The sequence below is a fragment of the Macaca thibetana genome, chromosome 14 (assembly GCF_024542745.1).
Source record: "Macaca thibetana thibetana isolate TM-01 chromosome 14, ASM2454274v1, whole genome shotgun sequence".
Lineage (NCBI taxonomy): Eukaryota > Metazoa > Chordata > Mammalia > Primates > Cercopithecidae > Macaca > Macaca thibetana.
In genome coordinates, this window is record NC_065591.1 from 110046184 (window position 1) to 110067203 (window position 21020).

A 21020-nucleotide genomic window follows, 5' to 3' on the forward strand; every position below is an offset into this window, starting at 1 on the left:
ATGACTGACAGATAGGGGAATACAGATTTTCAGTCTCCTGCCTCTAGGTGGGACAACTCAGTGGGGGCATTCTTGCTCCAGAGCTCCCCTGGAGATCAGATTAGGGCTGGACCTCAGCTGAACCCACATTTTGAACTAGCTGTTTCTCCTCTTCTAACGTGCCATCCAGTGCCGTCCTTACTCCCTTACAGAACTCACCTGAGGGCGCTCCCTCACCAAATCACTTGAACAAGAACTGCAATCCCAAACTCTGCTGCTGGGGGACCAATCCTAAACTAGTTGGTTCTAGAAGTGGTCCTTAAAAGTAGATTTTAAAGATGGGATTCTGGAGTTGAATATCAGATGGCAATGAAGACCCCATCATCAATGGTAGGAGTAGCTACAGTCCCTGTGGTGAACTGGGCCAAGATTAAGGTGGAAGGAATACACTGGCTTATGAAATGCCCCTGGTATGGGAGAAGTTCAGGTAAATAGTAACGATGAAGACTGTGAAATTGGGTGACCATTGCTTAGAACCACTGATATGTTCAAGAGAGAAAATGACAAGCTCATATCAATTAGTCACCAATTTAAAACAAAGTCAGTCAGAGGCTGGCTTCCTTAGCAGGATTTAAAGAGGACCTCATCTCCTGCAGCTAGAAGGCACTCTCCATAAAAGTGGAAGAATTTCAGAGGAGGAATTCTTAGCCTAGGTAAGTTGCTTATGCCAAAATCAGGGCCATGATAAGGAAGATATGGGACCCTGAGGCTGAGCAAATGTGATGGAGACCCCTGAACTTCCAGTTTCCCCTGAACCCGCTGGACCTAGGCTTCATATAAGAAGGTACCTTACAAGACAACATTATTAGCCTGTCTCAGAATCTGCCCTCACCTCCCCTCCTGGCCATCAGATCAATCACTAGAGTCAATTCTCAAGATGACCCAACTGAGGAAGTGCTGGGGCTGCTGAGAGAAGAGAGAGATTGATATGCCAAGACCCCACTGATGTGGACTGGCAAGACCTGGGGCATTTGCCTGTGGGCGGCATGGGGATCAAGTGGGGTAGAATGTAAAGCTGAATGGAAGAGGCTTTGTCAATGTGGGGGCGCTCTCATGACACGAGATTTAATACCTGGTATGCACCCTAGGAGACTGATTTAATCTGCTGCTAGGAAGGCTCTTGAAAGTTTGGTAAAAGTGGTGGCCCACATTAAATGAAGTAGAGTGTCTGAAATGCTGTGGCAGACTATGGAGAAAGGACTGAAAAGGATCAGAGAGTGAGCATGCTAGAATGAATCTCCTCTCAAATACCAGAAAACCCGCCAGCTGACTCTGTCCCTCAGGAGGGCCTAGAGGATTTGCCAATGCATTCTAATAAATAAGCACCAGCATTATTTTTTTTTTAATTTTTGTGGGCACCTAGTAAGTGTATATGTTTATGGGGCACATGAGATGTATTGATAAAGACATCCATGTGAAATAAGCACAGCCTAAAGAATGGGGTATCCATTCCCTCAAGCATTTATCCATGCGTTGCAAGCAGTTCAATTATACTCTTTACATTTCTGCTTTTTGGTTTTTGTTTTTGTTTTTGTTTTTTTGAGACAGAGTCTCGCTCTGTTGCCCAGGCTGGAGTGCAATGGCATGCTCTCAGCTCACTGCAACTTCTGCCACCCGGACCCAAGCGATTCTCCTGCCTCAGCCTCCTGAGTAACTGGAATTACAGGTGCCCACTGCCATGCCCGGCTAACTTTTGTATTTTTAGTAGAGACAGGGTTTCACCATGTTAGCCAGGCTGCTCTTGAACTCCTGACCTCAGGTGATCCACCCACCTCGGCCTCCCAAACTGTTGGGATTACAGGCATGAGCCACCACGCCTGGCCAGGTGTCCTTTTTAAGAGTGCAAGGTCTTGGACCATCCAGGCCATTTCTTCCAAAGTAGAGGCTATGTTATCATACTTGCACCATCCCCACCATGAAGAAAGACAATGCCTTATAGGCCTCTTCATTTCCAAGTGACATAAAGCTCTTACAGCTTTGAATGGAGCCCAGAACAGTAAAGCGCTCTGCAGCAAGTCCATGCTGTGGTACAAGCCCCTCTGCAATTTGGGCCACATACCAGTAACCCTGGTGGCAGTTAGAAGTATCTGTGGTGGGAAAAGATGGCTTTTGGAATTTATGGCAAGTTCTAGTAGGAGAATCACAATGTTGATACCTAGGGTTCGGGAACAAGGCCATTCTACCTGCAGCAGAGAATTATATGCCATTTGAAAAGCAGCTCTTGGGATGCTACTAGAGTAGAGACACAGGAAGAAGTTGAGTAACTGACAATGGGACATCAACTGACCATTAAACTGGATCTGCCCATTATAAGCTAAGCAGTATCAGACCTTCCAAGTCATGAGGTTGGGTGGGCGCAACAATCCACTGCAAGATGGAAGGAATGCAGTCTGGCTGAGGCATGAGCAGTGACAGAGGACACAAGCAGCAACTGCAGAAGCACAGGGCCCAGACTCCTCCATCATCCACCACTACTACACTAATACTTCACCTTCAGTTGAACCTGTGGCTGCCTGGCGGGCTATTCTTGAAGACAGCCGACAGAGGAGAATAAAGCCTGAGCTTCCTTGACAGATGTCATCTTAGTATGTGGATGCAAGCCAAAAATGGAATGCTGCAGTCCTGCAGTCCTGCATTCCCAGTAGGAGACGACCTTGAAAGAGTAGTAAAGGGAACCGGGTGTGGTGGCTCACGCCTATAATCCCAGCACTTTTGGAGGCCAAGGCGGTGGATTGCCTGAGCTCGGGAGTTCAAGACCACCCTGGGCAACATGGTGAAACCCGGTCTCTACTAAAATACAAAAAAAAATAGCTGGGCTGGCCGGGCGCGGTGGCTCAAGCCTGTAATCCCAGCACTTTGGGAGGCCGAGACGGGCGGATCACAAGGTCAGGCGATCGAGACCATCCTGGCTAACACGGTGAAACCCCGTCTCTACTAAAAAATACAGGCCGGGCGCGGTGGCTCAAGCCTGTAATCCCAGCACTTTGGGAGGCCGAGGCGGGTGGATCACGAGGTCAGGAGATCGAGACTATCCTGGCTAACATGGTGAAACCCCGTCTCTACTAAAAATACAAAAAACTAGCCGGGCGTGGTGGCGGGCGCCTGTAGTCTCAGCTACTTGGGAGGCTGAGGCGGGAGAATGGCGTGAACCCGGGAGGCGGAGCTTGCAGTGAGCTGAGATCAGGCCACTGCACTCCAGCCTGGGAGACACAGCGAGACTCCGTCTCAAAAAAAAAAAAAAAAAACTAGCCGGGCGAGGTGGCGGGCGCCTGTAGTCTCAGCTACTCGGGAGGCTGAGGCAGGAGAATGGCATAAACCCGGGAGGCGGAGCTTGCAGTGAGCTGAGATCCGGCCACTGCACTCCAGCCTGGACGACAGAGCCAGACTCCGTCTCAAAAAAAAAAAAAAAAAATAGCTGGGCATGGTGGCACGTGCCTGTAGTCCCAGCTACTCATAAGACTGAGGCACAAGAATTGCTTGAGCACTGGAAGCATAGGTTGCAATGAGCCAAGATGGTGCCACAGCACTCCAGCCTGGGCAACAGAGTGAGACTCCGTTTCAAAAAAAAAAAAAAGAAAGAAAAGAAAAAGAAAGAGTAGTAAAGGGAAATCCTCTCAAAGGGCAGAGCTTCTGCCACTGTACATGTTCATTCACTTTATGTGGAAAGAGAACTGGCCTAATATCAGAATATATAGATATCCATGAGCAGGGGTGAGTGGCTTGATTTATTGATCAGGGGCCTGGAACAAGTAAGAGTAGAAGATTGGGGACAGAAAGTCTGGGGAAGAGGCATGCGTATGGACCCATGGGAGTCGTTACCAGGTGTAAAGATCTTTGTGTCGCAGTGAACACCAAGCAGAGAACATCCGTCGTGGAAGAGGCACCACAACACAAAGTAGAAGAAAATGACTTGGCCAGTTAAAGTCAACTAGCCTCTGTCCATGGCCATCCCAGCACTCAAACAGTGGGGTTATGAATGTAGTAGCTATGGTGGCAATGGTAAATGCTAGACCTGGGCACAACAGTGTGGGCTTCCACTCACAAAGCTTGATCCAGCTACTGCCACTGCCAAAACAGAGTTCAGTGCTGAGCCTCCAATTTAGCATCATCATTGAAGGAAACCAACCAGTCATTTCTTTGCAAGTGGATTACATTGGACCCTTCTCAAACCAAAATCTGGAAAGGGCTCAATTCGTTGACAGGACAGATCAATTCATTTGACATATTCTGGGTATGAGTTTGATTCTCTTGCCCGCAGTGCCTGAGCTAGCCGTACTATCCAAGAGTTCACATACTGTCTGAACCGTCAGCATTGGATCTTCCATAGCATCACAACAGACCACGGGACCCACTTTAAAGCAAAGACGTGTCAGTGGACATAAGACCATGGGATCCACTGGCCCTATCCACACCACCCAGAAGCTGCCAGCCTGATGAATCTGTGGAATAGTCTTTGGAAGACATAGCTAAGGTATCAACTTAGAGATGACACCCTGCTAGGATTGGGCACTATCCTTCAGGACGTGTGATATACATATTAAGCCAATGACTGTTACATGATACTATGTCTCCAAAAGGTAAAATGCATGTGTCCCAGAGCTAAAGGTTAGAAGTAGGAATATTCATGCTTACCATTACTTCCAGTGACCCACTTAGGAAATTTGTGCTTCCTGTCCCGCTAACACTAGGCTCTGAGTTTCCAGGGGCCATGGTTTCCAGAGGCAGAACACTTTCACCACAGCACCCACTAAACTTTAAGCTACACCACTGCCAAGAGACCAGCATGCAAAAAAAAAAAAAAAAAAAGATCTGCTCCCCCAGCAGAGTGAATCTCTCCATATCTGATGATAAGGAGGAGGCAGGGCTGCAGAGACAACTCAGATAGAATCCAAGGGATCCCCTGGGGCATCTTTTAGTGCAATTTTGATGGTAAATGGGCAAGTGCAGCAGACACAGCCTGAAAAGACCACACGGCCAGGGGCTCACACTCCTCAAGCTGTGTCTTCCTTGAGGTCAGCAGAGGTGCTAGCTGAGGCTAGGAGCAATCCAGAATAGGGAACAAGGGTTACCTATCAGATGTGCCCTGGGACAACTGTGCTAATGGGGCTGTAATTTGTCCTGTTAGGAAACTTTCCTTTTTAAAGCTTCTCCAAGAAAACAGATAACCAGAATCCTGAAAAGGCTGTTTAAGGATGGGATGGAATTATTATATGAAGCGAATGGATCCAAGCAGTGCAAGGGTTAAACTGCATGGATACTGTGGCTGCACCCAGGTCACTACCCCAGGGCTGCTTCCTCCCCCAGCTGCTGGGATTCTTGTACTCAAGGACTGACAGTTGAGGTCTTTCAAAGGCATTGCCCTCAGCAAAAGCAGCTGCCTCACCCAACTTCACAGAGCCTCAATTCATAATACCTAAATACCAGTTCAGGTATTTTTCATGGCCGCTTTGCTCAATTCAGGATAACTTGGGAAGGTGATCCCAGGCTGAGAACTCCCCATGGCTCTGGCTGAGGCTCCTGATATGTCTCATCGCAGTTCACGTCTCTCTGCCAGATGTGACCCCTCTCTCCCTTACAGATAATGCTCCTGTGCTTCCTCAGAGAGCCACCTGCACAAATCTCCATCGTTGTTTCCGAGAGAACCCGATGGATAGCAATGCACATTTACAGACACGAAGGTAACCACCAGAAAAAAAAAGAAGCTGAAAAACTTAAAAGTTGTTTTCCCTAGGGAGAAGTGTAGGGGTGAAGTAAGGTAGAACGGGGGACTATTGTTATACAGCCCTTCTATATGCATTGTTTTTAACATGCACGTATTACTTCCATCATTAAAACTTTTTTCGTTTTGGCCAGGCGTGGTGGCTCATGCCTGTAATCCCAGCAATTTGGGAGGCCAAGATGGGCAGATCGCTTGAGCTCAGGAGTTCGAAATCAGCCTGGGCAACATGGTGAAACTCTGTCTCTACCAAAAATACACAAATTAGTTGGGCATGGAGGTGGGCACCTGCAATTCCAGTTACCTGGGAGGATAAGACAGGAGGATCGCTCGAGCCCGGGAGGGGGAGGTTGCAGTGAGCCAAAATCGCATGATTGCATTCCAGCCTGAGCAACAGAGTGAGACTTCATCTAAAAAAAAAAACTTTTTCCATTTGAATATTATAACAATTTGATACTGTCACTATTTGAATACTTCCTACAGCCCTAAGAAAATCCTTAAGAACCCCTAACATAGCTTGCAAATCCCTTCCCATCTGGCCCCTGCTGAGTTTCCTATCTCTCTCTCTCTTTTTTTTATTTACAGGGTCTTACTTTATCGCCTAGGCTGGAGCGTAGTGGCATAATCATAGCTGACTGCAGCCTCAACCTCCTGAGCTCAAGTGATCCTCTCACTTCAGCCTCCCGAGTAAGCGGGACTACAGGTGAGCACCATCACACCTGGCTAATTTTTTGGGTTTTTTTTTTTTTTTTTTTTTTTTTTTTTTTTTGTAGAGATAGGGTTTCACTATGTTGCTCAGGCTGGTCTTGAACTCCTGGCCTCAAGCAATCTGCCTGCTTTGGCCTCCCAAAGTACCACATCTGGTGAATTTCCTGTATCATTTCTTACGTTCCTCTTTCTCCCTGTTACCTGCTGTTCTGGACTTTCCATTTCTCTTCCTCATCTCTGGGCTTCAAACATGCTGCTCCCTCTGTCTGGAACGCTTTCCACTCCATCTGGTTCATTGCTGTTCCTCCATCAACTTCAGCTTCGATGTCACCTGCTCAGGGGGACCTTCTCTTCCCCACCCCACCCCAGACTATCTTAGTTCCCTTCTATCATTCCCACAGCACCTGAACGTCTTCTTTCTTAGCATCAATCTCCTGAAGTTATCTGGGGGTTTTTTTAGAGCTGGAGTCTCATTATGTTGTGCACACTCACTAGGCTGGAGTGCAGTGTCTATTCACAGGCAAAATCACACTCACTACAGTCTCGAACCCCTGGGCTCAAGCAATCCTCCTGCCTCAGCCTCCTGAGTAGCTGGAAGTACAGGTGTACACCATCATGCGGGGCATGGTTATTGCTTGTGAAGTTATCTGTTTAATCTCCACATTTCCTTTTTTATCCAAGAGGACTATTTATCTTGTTACTCCTGTATTACTAGCACCCAGCATATAACTACAGTACAGTAGACAGAAAATGTGCATTAAGTAAGTGAATTTCATCAAAATGATTTCTAGAGTCCCAGCTCTGTAATCTGCAACTTAGATAACCTGCCTGAGCCTTAGTTTACTCAAGTATAAAATGGAAATAAAAATAAAAATAATACTTAACTTCGAGGGTTCTTTTAAGGATTAAATATGTCAGAAAAGCTCTTAGAACAGTGCTTGGATATAGTAAGCATTTGATTGACACGCACGTAAGCATAAAGAAAAGTTACATCAATTCACACTCATACCAGCAGACTTTGACACTATCACTCCCTGTTCAACATTGAGTCTTGTGTTTTTAAATATTTTTGTAAAATTATAGGCAAAAAAATGGCATCTTACAGATTTAAGTCAACATGTATTTTCAAGCCAAGAAGTTTTATTTATAAGATGGCTGCACCCTGCTGCTCCGTGCCAGATCCACCATAAAGAAAGCAAATGTTCAGTGCATCTCCCTCTTCCTGTCAGAGCCTATAGGGGAAGGAGGACCCCACAATGTGGAGGCATATTGTATTACCATTACTTTTAATGGCAAAAACTGCAATTACTTTTGTGCCAACCTACTACATGGTCTGGACAGCTAAATGTCATGTATTTTTCATGGCCCCTCCAGGTTTTGTCAGAGTCCTCTTGTTTGACCTTCTAGGAAGGCTGTGGGACCCAGCTTTCTTCAACCAATCCAGGTGGAGGCCTCTGCCTTGAACGTTTCCAAGTGAGGTAAAACCGGCAGGCCCAGAGGCCCCTCTACTTCCTGTGTGGGGTTCAGAAACCCTCCTCCCCTCCCAGCCTCAGGTGCCTGCTTCAGAAAATGGTGAGTCTCTCTCTTATAAAGCCCTCCTTTTTCATCCTAGCATTGGGAACAATGGCCCCAGGGTCCTTATCTCTAGCAGATGTTTTGAAAACGTCATCTGTTTTGCTTTTTTTCCAGAAGTAGTAAGTTTGCTGGCCTCCGCCATCTTAGTAAAGTAACCGTCCCATGAAAGAAAGATGCAGTCGGGCACTCGCTGGAGAGTTCTGGGCCTCTGCCTCTTATCAAGTGAGTAGGGTGGAGTGGAAAGGGTGGTGTGTCTCCAGACCACTGGAAGGCTTAGAGCCTTACCTGGCACTGCTCAGTGGCACCAAGGAGCCTCATTTACCAGATGTAAGGAACTGTTGGTGCTATGTTAGGGTGGGGGATTAGAGCTAGGGACTAAAGAAAAAGATAGGCCACGGGTGCCTGGGAGAGCGTTCCGGGAGCAGGCAAAGAAGAGCAGTTGGGGTGATCATAGCTATTGCGAGCAGAGAGGTCTCACTACCTCTAAGAACGAGCTCATTCCAACTTACCCAGCTCTCCAGAACTAACCCAAAAGAGACTAGAAGAGCGAAGCTCCACTCCTTGTTTTGGGGAGACCCGATAGTTGCACCCAAACTCTGCACAGGGCATATATAGCAAGTTCATTGTCTTTGAGACCATAAAATGCCTCGTAATTTTTAGTCCTTTTCAAGTAACCGACAGCTTTCAGTTTATTTAGTTTTTTTGAAGCAAGATGGATTATGAATTGATGTATAACCAAGAGCATTTATATATCTCATATGAAATAAATAATACAAAAAAAGTTGCCATTTATTGAGTGTCAGATGCTATGTAAAGAAAAAATTATTTAGACATGTTAACTGGTTTAATCCTACTTCCACCTGGGAAGGAAGGTGTTATATCCTCTTTTTAAAATTGTTTTTAACTTTTACTATATAAACTGATAAGTCCTCTACTTTACAGATTAAGAAATTGATACTCAAAAAAGTTAAATAACTTGTTTTAAAGAACATAGTAAGTGCTGAAGCCGATCTGTGAGACCAGGACTGTTTGTGCTCTAAATGGCTGCACCACATGAGGCAAAATGGCTCGTGATGGTTTTATTTCAAAGACCTAGAAAACACTATCACAGCTGGTGCCCCCGTCTCAGAGCCACAGCCATGATGTCTCCACTTCCTGCTTCATCTTAGGTTTCTCACGTCTTGAATGTGCACACAAATCACCTGGGGATCTTGTTAAAAATGCAGCTTCTGTTTCAAAAGACCCGGACTGGAGACTGAGATTCCACATGTCTAGTACGCTCTCAAGTTTATTAATCTGCTACTGGTCCTAGGAACACATTGAGTAGCAAGTGGCAGGATGTGACTCCTGTAGGGAGTGGCCAGGCATATTCTTAGAGATCTGTGTTATAAAGTATGCTTTTCCTTAAAAATAGAAGGAGGAGGAGGAGGCCCAGGTGCAGTGGCTCACGCCTGTAATCCCAGCATTTTGGGAGACCAAAGTGGGAAGATCACTTGAGCTCAGGAGTTCAAGACTAGCCTGGGCAACAGAGTGAAACCCCATCTCTACAAAAAATTAAAAATTAGCCAGGCGTGGTAGCACACGCCTATAGTCCCGCTACTTGGGAGGCTGAGGTAGAAGGATCACTTGAGCCCAGGAGGTCAAGGCTTCAGTGAGCCATGATCAAGCCACTGCACTCCAGCCTGGAGTGTCTCAAAAAATATATATAAATAAACAAATAAATAAATAAATAGAAAATAAAAGAGAGAGTATCAAAGACCCAATCACCCCTAGACGTCTGGCATCATAGGAATGTGTCCAGTCTGCTCTGGGGATAGGAAAGTGGGGATCCTATCTCCCCCTGTGTAGAGGTTTCAGTAAAAGAAAGGCCTAGGTGTGCAGAAAGCTTTCAGGCAATGCCAGGGAAACTGATCATTGTAATGAATCCAGGGTATTGCTGAGTGAGGGCATCCTGGAGGGCCCGGTGGAAATGTGGTCAGGCTCTTCAACGCACAGGCCCTAGATGATGAGTAATCAGGGTTTCAAATATTTCCATCTCTGTCTCAAGCAGAAAACAAATGGAAAAACTGAACCACCAGAAAAGCAGAGCCAGAGATGGAACAAGAATCCCAGTGTTTGTACCCAACCAAGAGTGTGTTTTTCTTCCACAGAGACCAATGTTCAAAATGGAGGCTTGAGGGCAAAATTCTTTTGCTATATCTCTAGTCATCCAAAAATATGGTCCTAACTTTTTCTGACTCCCACTTGTCAGAAATTGTGGACTCATTGTTAATGCTAGATGCTTCCTTCCTCTATTTCCTCCCAAATTTCCTGGGAACCCCTGGTCAATACCAGCAGTAAGTTCCACTGTTCTACAGCAACTGGGAAGGACATCAGATGTCATCAGTGGTCATACTGCAACACAGCCCTTTTTCTGTTTAGGAATGCAGGTACCCACAACATTTACTAACACTTTTTTTTTTTCTTATTTATTTTCTAGTTGGCGTTTGGGGGCAAGATGGTGAGATATGCTTTCTTTCTTTTTTATGAAATCACCCCATCATTGTTTGTAGTTATGAGTGGAGCTTTCTCTTAGGCCTCCCACAGAACTTCCACAGAGGTCAGGAAAAGGAGTTTCTGCCATCTACACCTTTGACTTTCCTCACAAGTCTGGAGATATTTCTAGCCCAGAAGGGGGAAGCAACAGAGGCAGGAAATAATGAGTCTTAACTATACAAAAGAAAAATTGAGGCTTAAATGAAGTTGAAAGCACAAACAGTTTTCTTTTGTTTGCATCTCATATTTGATGTGAGATTCTGCAGAGGAGATGTAGCCAGAATGCATGCACAGGGTTACTCTGGATAAGCTGCTGGGGCAACATTTGGGTGTGTGTTCAGAATCACATGTCTGAATACATGTGTGTACACGTGTGTTTATGCGAGTGCACGTGCATATGAGTGTACCCAGCCTGAACTTACTCTCTCAACCACAGCAGTAGAGTCAGGAGTGTTCCAACATTGGAAGCCCCTCTATTCAATCAACTCTTCCAAACAGAGTGAACCAATGTTGTATTTAATGGCAACCATGGCTGGACACCGTACTCCCTCACACCTGTAATCCCAGCACTTTGGGAGGCCAAAGTGGGCAGATCACTTGAGGCCAGGAGTTTGAGACCAGCCTGGCCAACGTGGCGAAACCCTGTCTCTACTAAAAATACCAAAATTAGCCAGACATGGTGGTGCACGCCCGTAGTCCTAGCTACTCAAGAGGCAGAGGCAAGAGAATCGCTTGAACCTGGGAGGCAGAGGTTGTAGTGAGCCAAGATTGCACCACTGCACTCTAGCCTGGGCAACAGATCGAGACTGTCTCAAAAATAAAAATTAAAATAAAGGCAACCACTATGCCAGCCTAGATTCCGCCATGCTGCCTAATTTGTAGTGTCCTTAGGAGCCATTTTTGTAAATAGTCGTCAGATAAGACGTAAGGCCCAAAACAGCTTTTTATATGCAGCCAAGGAAATTGGAAGTTCCATTGTTTCTTAAGGGTTGAGGGAAGAGTCCCAACCCACGGGAGCAGGGTCTGATCTTCGTTGCCGAAACATTACTAATGGCTTCTTACCGTTTCCTTTTCAGGTAATGAAGAAATGGGTAAGAGGATTTCCACTCTATCTAGCAAAAGTTTTCAAATGTGGAATGAAATGGTCATAGAGTACAATCACCGTAACAAACACTGAGAACTAAAACTATTAAAGGGAAAATACGAGTATCTTTCAATGAGATCTGTATGAAATGTGCCTGTATTTGTTGCTAGCTGTCATGTCAGATTATAGCTGTGCATATATGTATCTCTGATCACACACATATGGGTGTGGGTTGGAGCTGCCATGTGTTTGTGTATATGTTTTTGAAATCTTTCAAGGCAGACAGAGACAGTGTCTCATTTACCTAGCCCAGTATCTGGCACATAGTAGGTGCTCAATAAATATTTTTTGAATGAATAAATGAACAAACTATGAACACATTGCTAATTACCTCCCCTCAAGAAGCTGATGGTCTTGTGTGAGACACAAATAATTGAAAATATAGTGAGTTGCATGTTATAATATGGGTAGATACAGAGTAAAATGAAGTATAAAGAGGGGAGTGATCAACTCTACCGAGTGTCATTGGGAAAGGTTCCCTGGGGGAGGTGATCCTTGAGCTGAATTTTAAAGGATAAGCTTATGTTTTAGGGAAGAAAAATATTTTATGCAGAAGAGATAAAGCTCTATAGTATGAGGATAAGAGTCTAACTGAGCTAGACCAGAATGTTTGAATCTTGGCTCAACTCTCTACTTGCTGGGTGTGTTTGAGTAATTTACCTAACTTTTCTGTGCCATAGCATCATCATGGGACAATGGAAATAATAGTGCTACCTAACTTGTAGGGTTATTATGAGGACCAAATGAGTAGTTTATTTAAGGCGCTTAGAACATTATCTGACATAAAAGACAGTAGGTGGGCTGGGCATGGTGGCTCACGCCTGTAATCCCAGCACTTTGGGAAGCCGAGGTGGGAGGATCACCTGAGGTCAGGAGTTCAAGACCGGCCTGGCCAACATGGTGAAACTCCATCTCTACTAAAAATACAAAAATTAGCCAGGCGTGGTGGCAGGTGCCTGTAATCTCAGCTACTCAGGAGGCTGAGGCAAGAGAATTGCTTGAACCTGGGAGGCGGAAGTTGCAGTGAACTGAGATTGCGCCATTGCACTCTAGCCTGGGTGACAGAGCGAGACTCTGTCTCAAAACAAACAAACAAACAAAAAACAGGCAGTAGGTGAATTTTAGCTATTAATACATGAAAAGCACCCTGACTATAGATGATAAGCATTAAAGTGTACTGAGCACGTATGTTTTAGGCATTGCTCTAAATATTTTACTTGAATATCCTCATTTAATTCTTCTAACACTCCTATTGTACAGTGAAGGAAACAAAGGCTCAAATAAATACAAAAATAAACAAAAATAAATAAACAGTCCAGTCCTAGAGATATAAATGCAGATTTAGGCCAGATGCCGTGGTTCATGCCTATAATCCCAACACTGGGAGGCCAAGGCAGGAGACTCACTTAAGCTCAGAAGGGTGAGGCTGCATTGAGCCAAGATTGTGCCACTGTACTCCAGCCTCTGTGGCAAAGAAAGACACTGTCTCTGAAAAAATTAATAAATAGAAATTTAAAAATAAAAAAGTTTTAATGCAGATTTATATGATACTGAAGTTCATTTTCTTAACCATTATGAAATACTATCTCTTGATGTGTATAAAATCTTTGTGAGCACACATATCTTTTTTTAATTTAACTTTCATTTTAAATTCAGGGGTACATGTGCAGCTTTGTTATATAGGTAAACTTGTGTCATAGGGGTTTGTTGTACAGATTATTTCGTCACCTAGGCATTAAGCCTAGTACCTATTAGTTATTTTTCCTGATCCTCTCCCTCCTCCCACCCTCCACCTTCTGAGAGGTCCCAGTGTGTGTCATTTCCCTCTGTGTTCATGTGTTCTCATCATTTAGCTTTTCTAAATGAAAACATGTGGTATTTGGTTTTCTGTCACTGTGTTTGTTTGCTAAAGATAATGGCCTCCAGTCCCATCCATGTTCCCGCAAAGGACGTGCGTGATCTCATTCTTTTTTATGGCTGCGTAGTATTCCATGGTGTATATGCAGCACATTTTCTTTATCCAGTCTACCATTGACAGGCATTTAGGTTGATTCCATGTCTTTGCTATTGTGAATGGTGCACAATGAACATACGCGGAGCACATTTCTGTCTAAGCATAGACATCTAGACCCTTGTGTGAGCATGAGTTAAGTCTAAGCTCTGCTACTGAATTTGTGCCAATAAAAGTTGTGAGCAATTTTCTTTACATTTTTTTCAAACAAACACACCCAGCAGAGTATAATGTCTATGTAATCTATTGATGATTTCTAGTTCATTTAACATGTCTAAGAAACATCCGTGTTGAAAAATTATTTATAAATTAAAATAATATAAACTATCTACTGTCCTTTTACTCAGCTCCCAATTATAAGCAGGTGGAAAAACCTGGAGAATGATTTGTTTACATTCTGTGCAGTCTTTGTCAGAGGGCTGCCAGAGCAACTGGGTCAGAGTTCAGTTCTGTGCTGGGAGCAGCAGGACCTCAAGAAGGAAAGGAGGAAAGGAAGTAACTTTTTCTTGAGCACCTGCTATGTGTCATCCACTTCCACCTTCATAATCCGTTTAATTTTCACAAAGACCCTGTGAGGTTGGTGTTTTATCTCCATTTCCCTGATAAAGAAGTTGAGGTTCAGCGAAGTTAAAGGACTTGCCCTCGGTCACACAGACTGGGGCAGATCTAGGATTCAAACACAGGGCTTCTGACGCTTGAGTCCAGAGCTCTGTCCCTAACAGCGGCACCACCGCCTCTCCTCTCCTCCAGCTGTCATGTCCAGGCTGTAACAGAACCCAGTGTTCCAGCCACAAGTTTTCCAGGAAATAAGAAAGGTCTCCTAGCTCCACCTCCCAGGGCAAAAATGGCTGCTGTGGGAAACGTGGCTGGACCTGCGAATGGCATTAGTGGTTTATTAGTTGATTTCAGTTGTCCACACTGATGGGCCTCCGTCTAACAAAAATAATTGAGAGCTGATTATGCTCAGATACAAAGTAAAGTGAAACCACTTTTTATTGGAAGAACCATTCCCTCAAAATGTGTAGAGTATTTCACATTATTTAAAGGCAAACAGAGAGGAAATTATATGGAATAAGAATAAAGGTGTTTCTTCTCTATTATGAGGGACTCAGTTCTGAGAAAGAATTTCTGAATTGTAAGAAATAGGTAAGTCCACGAATCAGTGATTCGGTGGAGAGCTTTCTTTCTGAGAAAGCCAGTAGTGCTCCCTTCTGACAAGCAAATCTAAGGCCTGGATGACAGATGACTTCCTGCATTTGGGTGGTTCGTTTGTCATTCATACCTATCTGTAATACAGTTCTGGCTAATGTAAGAGGATAAGCTTGAAGATCTCTGGAATTTTTTGGCTTTAGGACTTTAAGGCTTTCTGAGCTTCAGTAGATCTGGATCTAGGAGCACACGCTGGTATATTCTGAATCCGATGTATCTGAGTTACATCTATGAGCTATTTAATAAATATATCTACGAGCTAAATCTCATAGGCTAAGCATGAACCTCACCTCCAAGACTCAGGGCTCCTAAGTGGATGAGACCCCCTTTGGGAAGTCTTGTGGGCCGTGTCTAATTCCACTAGAAAAATTTTACCTACAATTTAAACTTAAACCAAGATATTTTCTTACTGCTGTTTCCTTTTTTCATTTTCAGGTAGTATTACACAGACACGTGAGTTTACTAGTCTTTTATTTATGCCCTGTCTGAGGATGCAGATTGGTGGGTAGACGAGAAGGAACTGATTGAGAGAGATTAACCCCAAGAATCTTCCCAGCATTGCATTCTCAACCCCGTTTTAGAAAGGTTCCAAATAGGGACTTTTATGGGTTTTTCTTTACATCCATCTTACCCTTCCCAAGTCCCCATGTCCCTGCGTAAACCCTAAAGCCACCTCTCAAAGGTTCTCTAGTTCCCTTCAGGTTCTCCAGTTCCCTTCATTCCACCTATCTCCTCTTCCACACCCTCCAGCCAGTAGAGCTCCCTTTTGACAAGCAAATCTAAGACCTAGATGACAGATGACTTCCTGCATTTGGGTGGTTCTTTTGTCACTAATTTGCCTTTTCTAAAAGTTGTCCTGGTTTCTTCCATCAATTTCCCTTCTTTCTCCCCAGCATATCAAGTCTCCATCTCTGGAACCACAGTAATACTGACATGCTCTCAGCATCTTGGATCTGAAGCACAATGGCAACACAATGGTAAAAACAAAGGAGATTCTGGGGATCAACTGTTTCTGCCGGAATTTTCAGAAATGGAGCAAAGTGGTTATTATGTCTGCTACCCCAGAGGAAGCAATCCAGAGGACGCGAGCCATCATCTCTACCTGAAGGCAAGAGGTAATCCAGGTCTCCAGAGCAGGCACCACCGGCTCTTTAGGGAGGACCATTCAAAAGGGCATTCTCAATGATTTCCCCTAACCCAGCTCACAGTGCCCTGGTGTCTTTGTGCTTCCTCCCACACTCAGTCCCGGGACTCTCTGGTACCACACAGCATCAGTGTTTTCTGGAATATAGATTAAACACCAATATGAGGCTTTGGGGTAACCCCAGTCTGTGCAAGATCTAAAATAGCAACTGCCTAAGAGACAGGACTGGGTCATTTGCACTGCATCACACCCAGGTTCATGGCACACCAACGTGAGTTTATCTAATGCTTCCTCCAGAGATAAATTTTTCAGAAAGGTTTGCAAAAAAGACTCAAGTCCACTCTGATAAAATGGCATAAGCTAAGGTATAATAATAAAATAATAACAATAGCTAACATTTATTGAGTGCTTATTAAGTATCACTCAAGCACTGTCTGTATCCAACACTTACCAAGGATTTTTTTTCATATAATCCTCTCAACAACCATATGGGTTAAATACCATTTTATTCCCATGAGTAAAGGGATGAGGAAACAGAGCGTCTGTGAATTGAAAACACACTTCACGCTTCTCACAGCTAGTGAGTAATAAAACAGGTACTCAAACCCAGGGCTGTTTGACTCCAGTGCCTCCACCCACAGCCACCACTCTTTGCTTGTCGATGTTGTTCTGAACGTATTGAAGGGGGGGCTCTGGCCGTGGCAAGTGTGTGAGTAGTAAGGGGAGAATGACTTTCAGGCGCTCCCTCCTCACCTCCAGTGCCTTGTGTTTTCCTTGCTTAGTGATTTCCCCTCTCCCCACCCCGTCCCTGACAGTGTGTGAGAACTGCATGGAGATGGATGTGATGGCGGTGGCCACAATTGTCATAGTGGACATCTGCATCACTCTGGGCTTGCTGCTGCTGGTTTACTACTGGAGCAAGAATAGAAAGGCCAAGGCCAAGCCTGTGACACGAGGAGCAGGTGCTGGCGGCAGGCAAAGGGGTAAGGCTGTGGAGTCCGGTCAGATGAGATTCCTGCCAAGGGGGACGACCAGACTGGGCCAGGGTGGGTGGCAAGTCCACAGCTAGGTCAGAACAGCTTCTCTAGAGCTTCTATGCACAGCTTCTACTACTGTGATGACAAGATCTCAACAGAGGGTTTCAAATCTCATGTCACTCCCCTCCTTCCATCCTGTAAAAGTGCAAAAAAGTTTATGAACGTGACGGGCTTCCTCACATGCCTGTCGATGCCTGCAGTCATCCGATTCTGTCCCTAAGCTGTGGGAAGAGAGACTTTGATATATTAGCTCCTGCCTTTTCCTTTCCCTTCCCCGTGTAGAGAAACAATGGGAGGACCTTGAGCTGAGGAAAGTCACAAAATGATGAGAAGAGCGTAGGGTCCTCAGAGATGAATGAAAGAAAAAAAAAAAGAAAGAACGTAAAAGGGAAGTGGTCGAAGAGAGAACAACAGGGTTTGCCATTCTCTATCTGGGTCTCACTGGCACAGACAGTGCTGCAAGATTGGTTCCCTCATGGGAATGAAACGTTTCCCCTCCTTCCTCTGCAGGACAAAACAAGGAGAGGCCACCACCTGTTCCCAACCCAGACTATGAGGTAACGGGGGATAGAAATGGGCCAGGAGGCTGGAGGGGATGCCCCTCCGGTCGGGGGGCAAGGGAACAGATGGGATGGCCCATCTTGTCTGCCAGATGCTTCAAAGCCCCTCACTCAGGGCTTCCATGACGACCCTCTATGTGCCACCTCTGCCTCCTTCATGGTAAAACAGGACTGTCTCAAAGGCTGCATGGCTTCCACAACCATGGAGAGGAGGAAGCTTGCGAGAGACAAACTCCTCTTTCTCTGGCTTCTTCATTATCTGGGATACAGCCATGGAGAATATCGTATGTGCAAATTCTAACACAATAAATTCAAGGCTGATATTCCACCAGCATGCACCAGTATAGCCATACGAGTTATTGAAATATTAAAATTATATAAATATTATATAAAAGCTATTGAAATATTAAATTACTTCATTGGAAAATGGCCCCAAACTTTGCTCACCCCAACCCACCCTTACACACACACACACACACACGGCCAGGCATCCCAGTCTCTCCCCCACCAGGCTGTCTCTTGAGTTGGGGTAACTGAAGAGTTAATGCCTGGCATGGCAGAGGATCAGCAGGATTGTTCTTGTTGATTGGTATGTGTGCACTACTAGTTGTTAAATATTTTCACTCTCACACCTGGATATACTCAACAAATATTTGTTGAGCACCAGCCAAGCACGTAGTATTTACTTTAGTATAAGTGAATTATTTAGCCCTGACAGAAGCCCTGGAAGGTGGGTCTTTAAGTTCCTATTTTTGAGATGGGAAAGTTGAGGCTCACGGAAGGAGGTGACCAGTTGAAGTCTCCTACCGTCCGAGCCAAATTAGAATTCCAGCCTGCCTCCTGACTTCAAGTCCAAAGCTCTCTCCATGCACTAAAGCTAGATCTTCAGCGTCCTTTCTCAGGAGGTACTTCCTCCCGCACCACTGACCACCTCCCCTCTACTTCACTTCCAGCCCATCCGGAAAGGCCAGCAGGATCTGTATTCTGGCCTGAATCAGAGACGCATCTGACCCCCTGGAGAACACTGCCTCCCGCTGGCCCAGGTCTGGCTCCTCTCCAGTCCCCCTGCGACTCCCTGTTTCCTGGGCTAGTCTTGGACCCCACGAGAGCATCGTTCCTCGGCCTCATGGCGAACTCACGCCCTCCAGCCTGATCCCCAGCTCCCTCCTTCCTGCCTTCTCTGCTGGTACCCAGTCCTAAGACATTGCTGCCGCTTCTTCCTTTGAAGCATTATCAGTAGTCACATCCTCACAGCTGGCCTGCCCTCTTGCCAGGATATTTATTTCTGCTATTCATTCCCTCCCCCTTGGATGTAACTTCTCCATTCAGTTCCCTTTTCTTCTTGCATGTAAGTTGTCCCCCATCCCAAAATATTCCATCTACTTTTCTATCTCCGTCCCCTTTTGCAACCCTCTCTGGGGATGGACTGGGTAAATGTTGACAGAGGCTCTGCCCCGTTCACAGATCCTGGCTCTGAGCCAGCCCTGTGCTCCTCCCTCCCCCCACACTCCCCATCAACCCCGCAACCCCCTAGCCCTCCACACCCACACCCCCCCACCCACCCCCCCACACCCCCCCTCACCCCCCACACACACCCCCTCCCCTGTCTCCGCTGTAGGCCACTGGATGGTCATTTGCATCTCCCTAAATGTGCTCGGCTCCTCTCAGCTGAGAGAGAAAAAATAAATTGTGTTTGGCTGCAAGAGTTGCTGTCCCTCTTTTCTGAGAAGCCCTGAGAGGCTGCCTTAATTCCCAAGACCATTCAGGTTCTCACTACCTTTGACTAAATTCTCAGCTATGACCCCAGATGCAAACACTCTCTGTTTCCACAGCTGGTAGGGCCATTACCTGAAGCTCTCTTTAGAGAGGGCATAAGGGAATAAGAAAAAAGAAAAAAAGCCCGGGCGCTGTGGCTCACGCCTGTAATCCCAGCATTTTTGGAGGCCGAGGCAGGCAGATCACGAGATCAGGAGACTGAGACCATCCCCATCCTGGCTAACACGGTGAAACCCCATCTCTACTAAAAATACAAAAAATTAGCCGGGCGTGGTGGCGGGTGCCTGTGGTCTCAGCTACTCGGGAGGCTGAGGCAGGAGAATGGCGTGAACCCAGGAGTGAGCTGAGATCATGCCACTGCACTCCAGCCTGGGCGACAGAGCAAGACTCCATCTCAGAAACAAAGAAAAAAAGAAAAAAGAAAGAAAGGGTAGAGGGAGGGGAGAGAAAAGAAAAAGAGAGAAAGAAAAATAAAAGGAAAGGGAAAGAAGGGAGGGATTGAGGAAGGGAAGAAAGAAAGAGGATGGGAGGGAGAGAAAGAAAGAAGGTTTCACCAACTTCTCTCGGAGGAAGACATCAAAGGTGGCAGAGAATGACTGATGGGTCCCTGATGGAGTGGTTGGTAGAAAATGGGCAAGACAGAAACAGGCCTTGAAAAACAGATGAAGTTACGGAAGAAGACAGTGGCGGTGGAAGCCCGGCTTGGGGATGGGACACAGATTTCCACAAGCTGCCAGGAAAAGCTGCGGAGCCAGGGCTGGGGAAGTGAAGGAGGGAGGTTTCTCAAGCAGGCACACCCCCACCCTAAGGCAGCCGCCTGCAGCCAGCAGCGGGCTGTGGTTAAGCAGCGCAGGATGTGGGCTGCACTGCTAAGCGTGGCTCCTGGGAGTGACGGTGGGAGAGGTACAGTGGCAGCTGGGCGGAGGCCAGTGTGGGAGCGCTTTGTTCTCAGTCTCACACCGCACACTCTGCTTGCAGAGAGAGGAGGCCAGAGCATCCAGGAACTGTCCTACTCCAGCTCAAACCAGCGGGCTCTATTCTCTCCCTCTCTGCACTCAGAAATTTCCCTGCTGACAGCAGGGCTATTTATGAGTGTGACCACCACTAAAAAGGCCGTTTGTGACCAGCGGCCTCCACATACTGTTCCCCCTCAGTATGGGGGAACATAGCTATAGCTATGGGCTGTAGCTACAGCTTCTATTTGTTTTTGGTCCCTGTTGAAGAGTCACTTCCTTCACTCTAAGCATCAACACTTAGGCTCAGAAGACGCCTCCGTGATGTTGTGCATCACTCGCTGCTGATCAGCAGGCTGGCCCAGGGATGGCAGTTTTGTCCCAAGTATACTTGATTGTGCCCTGTCAAGGGGAGGCATGGCTCAGTGTAATACAGGCAATCACAGCTAACATGTATTGAGCATTTACTCAATACAGGCTTCAGAAGTTGTACTTAGCACTTTACCTGTATTATCTCATTTAATCTTTATGTTGACACAGCAAGTTAGATGTCAGCCTCACTTTACAGACGAGGATACTGAGGCTCTGAGAGGTCAAGTCATTGCCCAAGTCA

General features: G+C 45.8%; 2 protein-coding genes and 1 long non-coding RNA gene across 5 annotated transcripts in view; 2 read left to right on the forward strand and 1 right to left on the reverse strand.

Moving 5' to 3' along the window:
* ATP5MG (ATP synthase membrane subunit g) overlaps positions 1-21020 on the forward strand; it is a 249536-nt gene that overhangs the window by 135730 nt on the left and 92786 nt on the right. Inside the window, exon 1 of one of the 3 annotated variants that reach the window (XM_050758470.1) lies at positions 6093-6102. The exons of the other annotated variants lie outside the window; for them this stretch is intronic. The gene's annotated coding sequence lies outside the window, so the exon portion shown is untranslated. Of the gene's footprint in view, positions 1-6092; positions 6103-21020 lie in introns of those variants that run through there. 3 annotated transcript variants of the gene reach the window in all.
* Positions 1-21020, reverse strand: part of LOC126936081 (uncharacterized) — a 184068-nt gene that overhangs the window by 42384 nt on the left and 120664 nt on the right. The window lies entirely within an intron of this gene.
* LOC126936068 (T-cell surface glycoprotein CD3 epsilon chain) lies at positions 7804-19223 on the forward strand. Its single transcript, XM_050758456.1, has 9 exons — positions 7804-8035; positions 8153-8260; positions 10518-10538; positions 11650-11664; positions 15373-15390; positions 15831-16052; positions 16897-17064; positions 17629-17675; positions 18632-19223. The coding sequence occupies exons 2-9, from the start codon at positions 8212-8214 to the stop codon at positions 18686-18688; spliced, it is 597 nt and encodes a 198-aa protein (XP_050614413.1). The 5' UTR covers positions 7804-8035; positions 8153-8211; the 3' UTR covers positions 18689-19223.